Source organism: Poecilia mexicana, unplaced genomic scaffold (genome assembly GCF_051168715.1).
Source record: "Poecilia mexicana isolate PSO_F unplaced genomic scaffold, ASM5116871v1 scaffold_13, whole genome shotgun sequence".
In the NCBI taxonomy this organism is placed as follows: domain Eukaryota; kingdom Metazoa; phylum Chordata; class Actinopteri; order Cyprinodontiformes; family Poeciliidae; genus Poecilia; species Poecilia mexicana.
This window is the reverse complement of record NW_028263382.1, coordinates 32646123-32661283: the sequence shown is the minus strand read 5'-3', so window position 1 is coordinate 32661283 and position 15161 is coordinate 32646123. Positions and strand designations below refer to the sequence as shown.

General features: G+C 38.6%; 1 protein-coding gene across 1 annotated transcript; it reads right to left on the bottom strand.

Moving 5' to 3' along the window:
• Positions 1-344: 344 nt before the first annotated feature.
• On the bottom strand, positions 345-14981 carry apbb1 (amyloid beta precursor protein binding family B member 1). Its single transcript, XM_088012087.1, has 14 exons — positions 14567-14981; positions 11033-11664; positions 9585-9790; positions 9441-9500; positions 7917-7996; positions 7762-7828; positions 7133-7279; positions 6614-6741; positions 5580-5694; positions 5408-5492; positions 5244-5324; positions 5043-5158; positions 3984-4160; positions 345-3418 (listed from the first exon to the last, which is right to left on the bottom strand). Exons 2-14 carry the CDS (start codon positions 11640-11642, stop codon positions 3263-3265), a joined length of 2028 nt encoding a protein of 675 aa, XP_087868213.1. The 5' UTR covers positions 11643-11664; positions 14567-14981; the 3' UTR covers positions 345-3262.
• Positions 14982-15161: the final 180 nt, after the last annotated feature.

Here is a 15161-nt window from a genome sequence, read left to right as displayed (position 1 = left end):
TCACAGTAGCTGCATTTCCATTACAAATGTGCACAAAACTTTGTCAATATTCTGATAATGTTGAAATTTTTTTTTTTTTTTGCAATTGTGTTTCTATTAAATAAAAAATGCAATTAAAATTATACGTGAATTAGCTTGTTCACACAAGTTGTCAAGTCAACAATGACTTCCTGAACAGAAAGAGCTGGAGTTTCTTAAAGAGACTGAGCATTTTTATAACTGAAGGTAACAATTACCTGACTCTAGTATAAAATGACACAATGTGACTGGAGAATATAGAGTACTGCCCCTTTAAAATACATGGTGTACATTAACATGAAAAAAAAAAAACACAAGGGAAAACATTGATGATATATCCACATTTATTGTGCAGTGACTTTTATATACATCCATTTTTTTACACCTAATTTACATGACCAGTAATAAATTAATCTATTTTCTTTTAATCATCAGACTGGACACAGCAATCTTCAGAGGAGAAAACCACAATAACTCCATGTGACACGTGAGTGACAAGGCAGTTACACGAGTGAACGCAGAGTCGACTTCTGTAGTGTTTTATCTCACGTCATAATGAAGTTGGAAAGAGTTTTGGGAGCCATGACAGACACAGCGTTGCTTTCACAACCAGGTATTATGAAAAGATCAGTCACAGGAATCGCTGTAGCAAATCTCTCTGAACGTGAATGTATTTTTATCTGTTAGATATGCTTAAATGTTTAGTGTTTAACGGAATGACAATTCCTTTTGGCACCGTGTTTTCTGATTTACCTGACAAAACTTTGTTCAGTTAGAGGAATTTCAGTGCTTACAGCTGATGAGCACCAAGGGCCTAAAGTGCCACAATCTAACAAATATCTCAGTATGTATAGAAATATGTCAGTTTACTACTAAAAACACAACTAAATATGTTAAATTATTAATAATTACATTTATTTAAAAAATGGAACATTTCAGTACTTGTTTAATATTTCCTGTGCTTCAGCCTGTTATGAAAGTTTAAAAAGCATACATATTCATATTAGCACTAATTTACCAAAAAAAAAAAAAAATCCTTAAGCTATCAGAAAAATGTTTTTCAGAAAGTCAACAGCCAGACCAGACCAAAAGTTTTTGCTACCAGTAAAGTCAGTACAGTAGTTACTCTTCTTCGGTGTCTGAGCCAAATGAAAGGGCGCATCTGGTAGCACCTGTCTACGTATTTTCACTTCCAGTAGGCGCCTGACGTGACTTCTGAGAGCCAAACATGTAAGAAAGGCGTGAAGGACAGTTTAGTAATAACTGTAAGTGCCGGATTACAGTTACTGCATATCTCCTCACTTTAGGGGAGGCTGCAGCCTCTTCCCAAGTCTTAGGTTTGTTTTTGATGTTTTGGACAGGTTGTACAGAAATGTTAATTTTCCCCTTGAGGGACTGATAAAGGTATTCTTATTCTTCATGATCTCACATTCTGGGAGGTTCTGAAGACTCTCTGTCATCCCTGCTCTCACCTGGGGTGACGATTGTGTCCTGCATTGATGCCCATGTTTGGTCCAAACACTCTTCAGATTTGTTCCCAGTGTCCTAGAGCTTGCTTGTATTTTTCACAATTTGTTTTCACAATTTAGATTTTGTCAATCTCAGAAATAATAAAAAGTTAAAGCTAAAAATAGCCCAAAATGTTGTAAAAATGAAGATATATGCCCTTAAACTGTCATTAAGGCTCATTGGATAGAAAGCACATACTATCCTGCATAGCAGATGACATGCAGATCAATTATTTTGCTTCATTAACTAATTTTGGCTGACAGATGAGATAAATTTATGACGCTCTGGGATTATAAAAAATAAAGATTTAAATCCTTTTAAATACCCCACTGTTATGTCCTATAAAGTACTAAAACAATTACAATATTAAGAGTAATTTTACTTATTTGACATTTATAGAAACTGTGGCATTTTTGGCCCTTAATTAGGAGGGTATTTTTTTAACTGTCAAAATCTGTGGTTTAAACACCAAAACACCAAAATGCCATTTGTTCTTTCTTATCTGGGTGAATCAGCCTTAAAGCTGATTCATGTAACTCTGAAACGCCTTACACACAGCATCCTCGACATTAGAGATGAGCTTTACTATTGTGCTACATACAGTACTGACCACTTACGACGGACACGAAGGTAAAATACAACTCGGCTAGTAGTGTGAGTCTTTATAAAAACTAAATCTAACGAGTTAATGTAGAAATCGTGTTTGGTGTTTACACTTTAGTGTGTGTGGAAAATAAAGAATAATAATAAAACAATAACCAGAAAGACCGGGGGCCACACACACACACACACACACACACACACACACACAGAAAATAAAACAAAAATGATCATTTACACAAGAGGTTTAACTCCCTAAGCTAGCTTAAAGATAAACACTGACACTAACTAGAGTGACATGCCTAAGGAACACAAAAATCACATCAGCTCTAACTTCCTCATTTCCCCCAATACAGAAACGCACACACAAAAAAAAATATATATATATATATATGTATATATATATTTATAGGTTACACTGATGGCTCTTGAGCACTACCCTGCTGCAGACAGCAGTCATCTACGCTATCAAAACATGCAGCTCGTGGTGAGAGTATACAGTACGATTCAGTCGCTTTTTGTTGGTGGTAAACAGTTGTGAAGAAAGCCCAGAGTTTGTATCTTTATTACTATTATCGTCAGGAGAGAATGATTTTCATCATGGCTCTGTTTGTTCCATTTAAGCCTCTCACGCTTGATCGATGTAGACCCACTCGTTACTAAAAAAAAAAAAATCATCACGTCATACGGAAACCTCTGGTTATTGCACGCCAGCGCTGAAATTGCGAATGTTCATGCAGAATGACAAGAGAACGCACTACGATCCAGTCAGTGGAGGAGGTCACTGGAAGACTAAATTACATCGTCTGAGAGACGTACGACTACGGGGGGGTTATGACACCCTAAGATGGTATGGAAAGTTCTGCGGTTGACGACTGGCGAAGCGTTTCGCTGGGAATTCTTGTGTCGGCGGGTAAAAATATTACATCCGTGTCAAACATTCAACGATTCAGTTAAAAAAAACACAAAGATGTTTGATGTGAGGGGTTTGCGTGAAGATCTACCTCACACTCTACGGACTGCACACGAGAGACGGCGGTAAGGTGGAGTAAAGGGGACAGTAGGGGGGTGAGGAGGGGCGCTGCTATGATTGGACGTTGGCGTTTGGCGGACAGTAAAAGGTCCTCTCGCCGGCTTATGGGGACTGAGAACCTGACCTGTAGCTCTTAAAGGTGCCCAGCAGACTCTGAACACCTTTCTTAACCCGGCGAGCCACGGAGTCAGCGGGAGGGGTGGGCAGGCAGGAGGCCAGGCTGGGGGGGCGGGCATCCAAACACTTCTGGTAGCGAAGCTGAAAAGCAAACCAAAAAAAATATTCCAGAGGGTTAGTGGTGTTAAACAGGGGTGTTTTCTTACCTAATAGTACGGTAGACTCAGTTCGATTGGGGAGCAAAGTTGCAACATTTCAGCTGGTGCAGTTTGCTTTCAAACTGCAACGTGTCAAACAAACCAAACGCTATGAAAAATAATCTATTAGATTTTTAGGTGCATAAGAGTTCGATTACGCATTCACCCCTCCCCAAGCGAACCAGACCACAACTAGAGCTCGACTAAAGAGGGCTATAAAACTAATTTTAGCAATGAACATTCAATGTATCAGCCTTGCTGCAATATGGAGGTGTGCACTCTTCTCAAAACTTAAATAGTGAGTTCTAGCTATTGTTTTATTCTTTCAAGGCCCAAAAAGCCACAGGAAGTAGAACTTGTCCTTTCCTACAGACTCTCTTTCTTGCGTGACCAGTTTATTGACTAAAACTAGAACTAAACTCTGCATGTGCAATTCAATCCGATCTGATTTTTATGAACCGTTCCATCTGTAAGACATTTGTCATGGCATTCCTTCTTCTGAGCCTCACCATGCAAGCAGCCTGAACAGCCTCGCTCAGACTGGCAGCGTTGGGCTCACACCAGAACATGTGGCAGGTGAACTCCTGCGGGCCTTCGGCCATGATGAAAGCAAAGGTGTGGACGTCCTTCCCCACGCCCATGAACGACAGGAAGCGCACCCTGCACTCCGACAGGACCTCGTCATCCTGGAGGGGAGAGGTGTCAGCAGAATGAAATCATTTACAATCATATCACAAATTAAATGGTTGTTAATACAAGATGTCCACTGACCACAATTAGGCCAGTCAAGATGAGATATTCTGCTGGATGATAAGTCGTTCCAGTTTTTATTGAGATAAATGATAATATTGTTTTCAAGTTTTTGATGATGGGATAATAATGCAAATTTGTCCTCTCAAGACTAATGAACAAAGAGTTTACATTGGAAGATATTTTAAATATGACAACCAAAAACAATAAACAAAACTGAAATAAAAACAATTTATAACAAAAACCATAAATAAATGGATTATTATACTTCTGTAAACAAAACTGTCATTCAGAACGTATTAATCAGCAGACAGGAAGTTGTGGAGCTCATTTTAATTTATCATGCGATTCATTGATTTATTGTGACAGGCTTAAATACAAATTCATGTTTTCATTGGGAAAGCAATGAAATGTGAGCTTTATATTAAACTCTACACTTTTAAATTTCACAGCCAGGTTAAAAAAAAAAAAGAAGTTAATTTTGAAACATACAGCAGACAAATATAACAATAAATAAATAAAATCTGCCATGGTATTAAGCAATTAATCAGATGATAAATTAAAATGAGCTCTAATACAGAATTTGTTTCTGTTATTTATTGTTTTTCTTCTGGATTTTTAAAGTAACTTCCAGTTCCAACATTAAGAGCATTTCTTACTAAATTAATTTAACTTGCAGTATTATGTCAATATTGATACATTACTTGAAAATGATTTCAAGACAATAACATTATTTATCTCAGCAATTACTGGGACAATTTATCATCCAGTAAAACGTGTTACCGTGACAGGCCTGGTTGCCATGGTGAAGTCTGTACCTGTTTTGAAAGTATAGTGAGGGTGGCTGGAGCCACGTTGACAGAAACAGGAGTCCAGTCATTTTTATCCCTGCCAGCCATTGCAAACTCCAACGCTTCATTCAGTATCTCCATTCCTGTCAGAAACACACAAAGAAATATTAAGTCAAATTCAATAAAAATTGTATTAACAATGCAGATGAAATCTCTGACTTTGCTCACCGACTGGTCTAGCCACTGGTATACAACCAAGGTAATAAACATGGAAGCGCTGGAAGAGCTCGTTTTTTGGAGCAGGAAACTCTGTTGAAGCAGAAAATATTTTTATTACTCGACTGTCGGCTTTCTTAAAAAAAAAAAAAAATGTTGAAATATTTCCATTTTACCTTCAACAGGGATGCCAAACGGTTTACTTGGGTCAGAGTTGAGTCTGCTCACGCCTGGCTTGTTTGCTTTTCTCTCCATCATGATCTAAAGAGAAATAGTAGCACTGCATATTACTTTCAGGAGGAAAAAAAAGCCTGAATACATTAGAATGAAATTGGAGTAAAAGCCGACCTTTGAGCACATCTCGTGCAGGCTGGTGGCGATGTTCTTGGCGGGTGAGTCGCAGCGGAAAACGTGACACTTCAGCACCTGGGTAAGGTTGTCCCGAGCAACATAAGCAAAATCCCTGCAGGGGAAAACCAAAAGCAAATTTTTTTCTCCCGTTTTTATCTTTACTTTTATTAACGTAAAACATCCAGAATTACATATAATACATTTTCCAAAGAGTAACTGTTAAAATATACCTTTCCCTGTTAATGATGGATAGAGCAGCATGAAAGAAAAAAAAAACAACACAGCTGTTAGAATCCAGATGGCAGAAAGGATTAGTGGAATATTTCAGCTGCAGTTGTAGGAAATATCCAGCAGAGGGCAGCAGAAGCCACATAGACAGAGTTCCTTGGTTTTAATGAATAGCAGACAAACCAACATAACAGAATCCACCAATCAGAAAGATCACCTGCAATTCAACTGAGTATGTTTAATTTTATATTACTTAATAGAAATATCCAATATTAATATCATAATTGCACTGCATATTTTAATATTATATAGTTTATAATTAATACATTTCCACTATTTATTTTAGCTAAAATGAAATACATACTGTATTGATAAGATAACTATTAAATATAGGTTTAGTTATATAGACTGTACATGTACTTTAAAAATTTAAATTTAAAAATTTTAATATTTTCAAAGTACAAAAATCCAGTTTCCCCCAGTGGATTATCAGCCTGGAGGGCTACCAGGCTTTAGTTGCACCCCGACCAGGCTAAGAATTGTTCATTCATTTATTTATTTTAAGACTTTATAGCTGGTGTTAATAATTTCTTCCAACACCACATAATTATTCCCTGGAGACATTTTCAAATTTTCCATCAACTTTGAACTTTTTTTTTAACTCAAAATCACGTCGGCCCAACTGGCGTCGCCACCCAGCAGGTTTTCTACGGGGAAACCTGAATCCATTAAATACGACATCGGAAACTAAAATATGACATGTCAGAGTGGTAACTACACGCCATCGTATTGCCAGGTCTAACCTTCCGTTGTCTCTGCCAACGCCCCACACACGGATGCTTCCGATTGGCTGAGAGTGAAGCAGAGTCTGGCCCAGAGGGTCGATCAGGTTCATGGTGTCGTTCTCTAGGACCATCAGCATGTCCTTACCCTGCAGGGGGCGCACACGCTCAGCATGAGGAACAACACGCAACGTTTGAACTTTTTTCATTACATAATGTAAAGTAATTCAACTTATAATGCTGATGATTATGGTCTACAGATAATGAAAACCACAAATTATGTCCTAGAAAATCAGCAACTTGTATATCTTTTAAAAAAAATACTCAGAAAGTTGAGTGGAAGGAAAAAGTGCGGAAGCAATAAGGATAACTTCAGACTTAATAGGATTGTTAAGCAAAGTCCATTCAAGAATTTGTGGGAGCTTCACAGGAAGAGGCTGGACTCAGCACATTGATCTTCAGCATTTTCAAGGATTGTAAGTTCTCGTGCGGTGTGTGTGTGTTGCTGTGGCAACAGAAGAGTCAGGTGACGACTCTCACCTCCCCCCAGATCCCGGCGGTGTCGTGGAGGTTGTGTTTGTGATAGGAGAGCTGCCGGATGCAGTTGTTGACGGCCACGCTGCTCTTTCCGGGCGCCAGGTCCTCCTCAGACATCTCCACCCAGCCCAGAGAGCGCACGGCGAAACACTGACAGTGACAGAGACAACATGATGAGCTCATACGCTCTGATACCTGGGGATTCTTAAATTCAGTTTCTGATTAAAGACTGTGGAACAGCTCACCTCTACATGTTTATGCGGCTTTAAATGTCAGCCAAGAACTAGTCTCTTTACTCCAGTCTATGATTGATTTGTCATTTGAAATCCTAACTGTATTTTATTTACTTTTGTTAATGTTCTATTTTTTTTTTTTTAACCATTTCATGATTATGTATTTTAACAATGGCTCAACTGATGTTTTAAAATGTGCCATAAAAACCCCCAAAAAACCTGATATGGACATTTTTTTCTCTTGCCAGTTCTAGCTGGCAGGAAAAGTAAAGAAATAAAATAAAATAATCCCTTTCAGGCCAGAATAACTTCTGTTCCTTTTTTATGCATCTACAAAGAAGCAAAGCATTTGCCACATTTGTCCTAAGAGTTTTTCCATCAATCTGATTGCTTATTCACCTTGGTCTCTAGATCTGTGCACTGTGGAGCGATCTTTTCCTCCTCCTCTGACAGGGAGCAGTTGTAGCTGCAAAAACAAAAGAATCAAGAATAAATTTAAAAGAAGGTTAAGAATGGCAGCATTTAGACAGTAAATATAAAATCTTGCTGCTTACTTTAAGTTGATAGATGCATAGCGTAGAGTTGCTCCTTCAAACTCTTTCAGACTCTGGTCAGATGCAGCTTCTCCCTCCTCCTGAAGACAAACATGGCAGTTTATGTTAGCAAGTTTTGCCAAAGAGCGTAAATGACGATGAGAACTCGACACAATGACTTTTTCTCAGAATTCTGAATTTAATTTTCTGAGATCAGGTCAGCATTCTGCGACAGCACACACTACAGATAGAAGAAAAGAAAAGGAGGAGTGTATTTCTGACAAAAACTCAGAAATTTTGCTAGAACTCTCCAAAATGTTCTAGAAAGAAAAATGTGAAAATTTCTCAGCTTCAACCGTCACATTAAGCTAGAAAAACTTGAATGTTTTTTTGGGGGGAAAAAACTAAACATTTTCAACGTTTGAATCTGAGATCAATCTCAAAATTTTAATTATCTAGGAAATTTTCAACTTTTCAAAGTGAGAAATTTCCTAATTTTTTCTAAAAAATTTCTAAGCTATTTTGCTGGAAATTTACTTTTTTTTTTTTTAACAATGTGTTAAAGCCAGAATTCTTTTTTTTTCAGTGAGCCAAATCCTCTTCCTTACAATTTTATAGGAAGACCATAAGAGGCAGACAGTGACCCAGTTAAATGGCATCGTTTCCAACTAATAGCCTTTCACTAGCTCCAGTATCTGCATGGACAATGCCAGATCACTGTTGAATTAAATGCCATTTACAGGCAGTGAGGTGGAACATGAAATAACATCAAGTATCTATCAATCCCTCCAGGAAGTTCAAATCACAACCATTAATTCACTCATCATTTGCAAATTTTGTGCAAACTTCTAACTTTCAAACACCATCACAACTGTTTCCCCAAATCTGACCATTCGCATGAACGTTTTCCATATTTGCTTCTTTTCCGACCAATTGCTGAAATTCGACCGAATTTTGACCAATCCTGAGCCTCCTTAGAGTTTAAGTTCCTGTTTCATGATGTCTCCTGAAAACCAGCTAGCTTTAGCCAAAAGGCAAGCAAACCGTGTGAGTGGTAAAGCTAAAGCTGCTGCATTCAGATAATGTTAGCTAAATAGTGAATCTATGCCAATTTATCATGTTAAGCTTGTTGACAAAAATACTAATGTTGTTGTTACATACTGTACATCCCTTACTATGCCAGGAATGAGCTCAGTCCTCTTTAACTCTGGACAGAAATTTTTACTTTTCACATATTTAAAAGGAATCTTTATTCTTGCAATGCAACGAGCAAAGAATCAGGGAGGAAACCAGGTTTTGACAGAAATAAAGTAAAAAAATAAAAATAAAAAATTGCAACTTTGATTGCAACTCTTGGAAAAAAAGGTGCCACAAAATGAGTCATTTTAGTCATCAGCAATCCCAAAAAATATTGCAACATCCTGGAGGGACTGAACTCCACATCTGCTCCCACAGCAATGAAAAAGTGAAAAAATGAAAACGCATAAGATGCTGTTTCTCCAGGAAATAAAGCAGTTCAGAGTAGTGAGAATGACATTATCTAACCTTCCACAGTTCCCCTTCATCACCACCATCATCTGTGCTGGAAAGCTGAGCCCAGGTTTCCTAGAGAACAGAGTTTTTTCTATGAAATGTCTGATTCCGTTTCTGAGCCACCTGTCGCTAAGCCAGGTGTTCAGCTGCCCTCACCTCCGGCTCCTCGCAGGGCGTGGTCTCCAGAGACATGGTGGAGGACATCATGGAGTCGCCGATCTTCCCCAGAGGTGACGGAGGCTCCCACTGGGTGGTGCCTGTGGGAATATGCCAGTAATACGTGCCGGAGGTGTCGCGCACTCTCATCCACCCAGAAGGCAGGTCTGTGTCCGTCTCAAACGCGCTGGAGTCCCAGAAAGATTCTACGGTTAAAAAAATACAAATATAAATATGTATACAAAAAAAGAGGGAGTGAAGAAGGCTCAGAATCAACAGGAAAATACTAAAATCTTTCAACAAATTTTTGAATAAATGTGACAAGAAAAATAAAAAACTTTTGGATGTACCAGTAAGGAAGAAGAGTCCAATGAGCCGTTTATGATGTAGATCTACGTTTATAAAGATTTCTTCACATTAAGTGCAACATGCAAATATTTTTTACACCAATTAAACTGTGGGGTGATGACATCATTTTCTGGTCAGTACTGAGCCATGTTCCCTTTGGGTGGCGTTCACTCAGAATAACGTCATGCAGGAAGAAAGCCCGTCTTCTGTCACTGCTGTGTGTTCAACAGATTCGAGCTACGTTCACAAAGCAGGACAACGCAACCAAATCTGAAGGGTTTTTTTCTTTTGTTATTCACTGCAGTCTGAATGGCTCAGTTCTGATCTTTTCACCCCAAGAAAAAAATAAAATAAAAATCTGAATTGAGCCTCTTCCATATATTTCATATGTGGTACTAAATCGCAAACAAATCCAATGGTTTTCTGTGTTTTATCAGTCTTTCATCTCATTAATGTGACGTGTTGGAATTCTTTATCGGGAAAATCCAGACGCAGGAAATCTGCCTGTAAATAATTATTCTGAACTTCTTAAAGGAGCCAGTGTCAGTGAACCACTTCACAGTCCCACCACTCAGCATAGCACCAACTACACATCCATCTTCTCTCCAGAAGTTGCAGTAAATGCACCACAAAAGCAGCTGCTATCAGCTGTCTTGTGATTTTGTGACAATACTGTATGCTCTTGTTTGAAATCGATCCACTATTGCCTCTGTGAACGGTGCGCTGATGTGGGATGGTTATGTTCTGCTTCTGTGCATGTGGCTCACTTTGGAAAAACCATTCATAGGCAAGTCTGATTGCAGTTTGGTTCAGTTAGTAGCATGATAAGACAAAAAAAAAAAAAAAAAAAAAAAAAAAAACACATTTCAGCAAAAGCAAAAAAAAAAGAAAGACCTGCTGTGTGAACATAGCCTTGGTGTTCCTTGCAGAAATGCTTTGTGACACCAACACATACAGATGTTTTCAGATGCTTCTGTTTGGATTTATCTGTGTTTTACACTCTTTAAGGGGAGAAGAAAAGCTACAGAGTGAGGCAAACACTTAGTAATATAAATATTAGCAGAGAGTAAAATACACGACTCAGCAATGCTTCAGATTACCTCTGTTCCCATTTGGAGAATTGTCAGAGTTGTCCTGAGACAGCGAAGGCCAGCTGGGGTCTTCGTCACTCGGGGTGCCGTTCATGTTGGAGAAGAGGAGGCAGGTGTTTCTCCCCACGCCACCTTCCCTGTGAGACTCAACGTTACTCCGCTCTGCGGGTTTCTCTCCTCCGCCGCCGTCCGAAGCCTCCTCCTGCCCCTCGCAGTTGTTGTCTTTCTCCTTGTCATCCTCCTCCCGCTCCTTCTCCTTCTCCTCTTCGGACCCCAGCGCGTGGATGAGCAGCGGCTCGTTGAGGATGTTCTTGGACTCCTCCTGGCTGAGGCCAGGCGTCATGGCCGCTTTGGGGGACTTGGTCTGCTCCTCGTTTCCCTGCTGCTCTTCCTGAGTGGTGTTCTGCAGAGGGAAGTCGTCCTTGTTGCCATTCTGGTTGATGTTGCAGTTGTGGTCCTGGTCCTGCTGGTTCTCTGTAACTTTGCGCAGCTGGTTCTGACCCTCTTTGACCCGCTTGGCGTTATTGCAGTGGCTGCCTTCGTTCAGCTTGTTCTTCAGCTCTTCGTCCTGCTTTTGTTTGTTTACGACGTACGAGCCGTCGTCGTCGTGACCGCCCATGGTGGCTTCCCTCCCAAATGGTCTGTGAGGAAACGACGCAGAGATTTCATTCACTGACAGACATCAGGGTTTGCTCTGCAGCAAATTGATGGTGGCGCGCCGGAACAGCAAAATAAAAGCAGCCACTCCTTCAGAATTAAGTTTTTATATATATATATATATATATATATATATATATATATATATATATATATATATATATATATATATGTTAAAACAATGTAAACCATATGAGATGTATATACAGCTCTGGAGAAAATGAAGAGCCCACTGTACTGAACCCCAATGAAACCTCCTTGTTATTCCACCAAATATTGACTTTTGAACTCTTCCTGAGTTTAATCATTAGTTTTGTTGTTTCTAAATGAATATGAACTTGTTTTCTTTGCAATATTTGAGGTCTGAAAGCACTATGTCTTTTTCATGATTTTGACCTTTTCTCAGTTTTGGCAAATAAATGCTACATTTTTGCTTGAAATTTTGGAGACATGGTGTCAGTAGCTCATAGAATAAAAGAACAATGTTCATTTTACTCTTAACACAGATCAATAAAAAGAAAAATCAGAGAAACTGATCATTTTGTGGTGGTCTCTTAATTTTTTCCAGAGCTGTATACAGCCTATATTTGCACACTTATTCTAACCATAACTAGATCGTGAGAATCTCTTGGATTAAGAAAATGTTTTAGCTACAGTTTTCCCTCCACGCTGCTGGTTTTTTATTTTAAAGCTGTTATGAGGCACGGTGGTGAAACCTTACAAGTTGCTCAATAGGTGACTAAAGAATGAGTTGGTTTGTTGATGCCACCCACCTTTCCTAGCCATGAAAGACTGAGGAGCTAAAGCCTTTCCTTTGCCTACATCCCCCAGAATGCTGTGTGGTTCTGGATTGAGTTCAGTGAAATTATTGAACACTGTCAGACATTATCTATTGGTATTGATCAATTGTCTATCACCATATATATTATTCTTGATTTATTGTCCAGCCCTATGTTAGCTAAGCTTATTATTGAAGACTGTAAAAACTGCAATGAATTATTTTATTTCTGGCACATGAAAAATTATTAATATCTTTGCAGTTGTACTTAAACATTGCACTGAACAGCAATTTTTCTTATTCACTGAATTTGTTTACGCGTGCAGACAGTTTACAGATCTATGGGCATAGACTGTGACACATATAATAGATCTAATATCAAATCTACAGTGAGCTTGTTTATGAAGCTGTTTTCTTATTCAGAGATTAACGTTAAGGCTGTAAAGCTGCTGGTAAGAGATGCAACAATGACTACAGACACACAGAGGTTTGTGCTCCATGATCTGTGTACCATCACAGTTTCTCACACAGCCAATCCTCCCCACATCAGAGTAAAAACAAAACAGATACAAGCAGAGTCTATTTGGTTTAGGTCATCTGACTGGTACCACACAATGGAAAAATAAGTAAACTGAGGGCCAAACATCAAGAGACGACAAAAGGACGGTCTGTTGTCTATCAAATATATTTTTCACATTGTTTCACTTTATGTAGTACAGCTGTGCTATTAATTGTCAATAAGAAAGTTAGTCGTTGAAAATATTTTATGCAGATCTGTCTTTAGATGTATTTTTTTTTAAAAAAGCTAAGTAATTCTGTATTATTGTCTTTCAAATGTTCATCTTTATTTATATTTAAAACATACATATATATACACACACTTATATATATATATATATATATATATATATATATATACTTAGTGTGTGTTTTTTTTTTTTTAGCTCTAGTGGCCTTTATTACAAAGTGCTAGACAGGAAACCAGATAATAAGAGAGAGGCCGGGAATCAAACCTGCAGTAGCCATAGAGGACTAAGGCCTCCTTATGTAGCTTGTGCTTAACCCCTGCGCCACCAATATGTTTAGTTCTTGTCCATTTATGAATACCTTTAATTTAAACTGGAGGATGAACCTGCTTCACGGATAATTGGTGTGTAAAATATTTCTTATGCTATGCTTAAAATATTGCATGGTTATTGCTCCACCTCCACTTTCTCTTATTGCTTATCTAATGCCTAGAATGTAATTCTGAGAAATAGAAGAAAACTCCCACTTCTCACTTCATTTACAGAACAATCTTAATATTTGTGTCCTGGACAGCCACAAATGTCAATATTGAAACAGGTGTCGTTAATATTACTGTTTACTTTTGTTCACTTTTAAGAAATATGAAGTTTGTTATATTCAATTTATGTCTCCAAAAATTCCATAGTGTTTTTTAAACTTGTTCTTCTAACATTTATAAAATCTCCTGATTAACTTTTGAATAAACGACAAGAGCTTTACAAACATAAACTAATTCATTTGAACATTGCTAACACCCAACTTATTAAAGTGCACTCGGAAAACAGGCCTTACGGTCTTCATCAGTCCTGATAAAGGATATTTTATCCTTTATATAACCGTGTTGTGATTAAGTACGAACCCTGTCACAGACTCTGTTAGAATAGTAAAACTGGGAGCATCTCAATTTTTGCTTTGAAGTCTGTGTCTTGTTGATATATTAGGGGTTGGCGTTGACTGTGCTTACTTTCACTGCTGGCGTAGCTAGTCAAATCACAAACGTACTTCAGCAGTCTCACCTTCCATTTGCCAACACGACCTCTTATGGAAGATAATACGACCGAAATGGTCAGTGACAATCCACGAACATCATTTTACATTCAATCTTTATGTCCCGAATGCTATATTTAGAATATATTCATGCTACTCCGATGCAAGCAACTCAGCTGGAAGTAACGGGCATCATCCGCCATCATCGCCGTTTTCTTTGCTAGGCTAATGCTAGCTTCCCATTTAGCTAGCTGGCTAACGTTTGCAGAAATACGCTATTAAATGGCTGCGGCTGAACTCATTTATCAAACCCGGTTTTAAGAATGCCAACTTACCGACTCCACCAAACCCTCCTGCTATCGCAATGTGGCAAACCGTGCGAGTTAACTACATATTTCCATCGGTCGTGATGGCTCGCTCGGATTCTGGGTGTTTTCAGCCTGTGGGCACGGCTAGTGATGGAGGACAAACCTGCGTCACAAATAATCGTCACGGCCCGAGCCCACTGCCGCCCCTCGAAAAGGAGGGGACTTTAGGGAAAAGGCGACGCTGCTGAACGCTGCTTTTGGACATGACATCCGCTGAATCTGTTCTCAGTGCGATAAAGCTGCCATGGATAGTTTTCAGGAAAACATGAACATGGGACACATACAGCACGGAAGGGAGAAATATAAATTTTGTCAGAATGTTTTAAAGTTATCAAATATATTGTAAACACCCAAGTTTTGTTATTTCTTCAGGTTTTTTTATTGTTCTTCAAATTTTCCCCATTTCTATTAAAAATCTGTTTCCATCAGTCCGCCCATTCGAGTGTCTTCTTGTTTTGGACTATGTTTTTCACATCTTTTAAACTTTAACTACTGTCCAAACATCAGCCACAAAAACACTGACGTTTTTATTTTTAAATTCTCAGTTATAAAATGGGCAAAA

Coding starts and splice junctions, on each gene's coding strand:
- apbb1 (XM_088012087.1), bottom strand. CDS start 11,642: ATGGGCGGTCACGACGACGACGGCTCGTACGTCGTAAACAAACAAAAG. Junction 7,280..7,761: donor GCACAGATCTAGAGACCAAG/GTGAATAAGCAA, acceptor TGTCACTGTCAG/TGTTTCGCCGTGCGCTCTCT. Junction 4,161..5,042: donor TCACTATACTTTCAAAACAG/GTACAGACTTCA, acceptor TCTCCCCTCCAG/GATGACGAGGTCCTGTCGGA.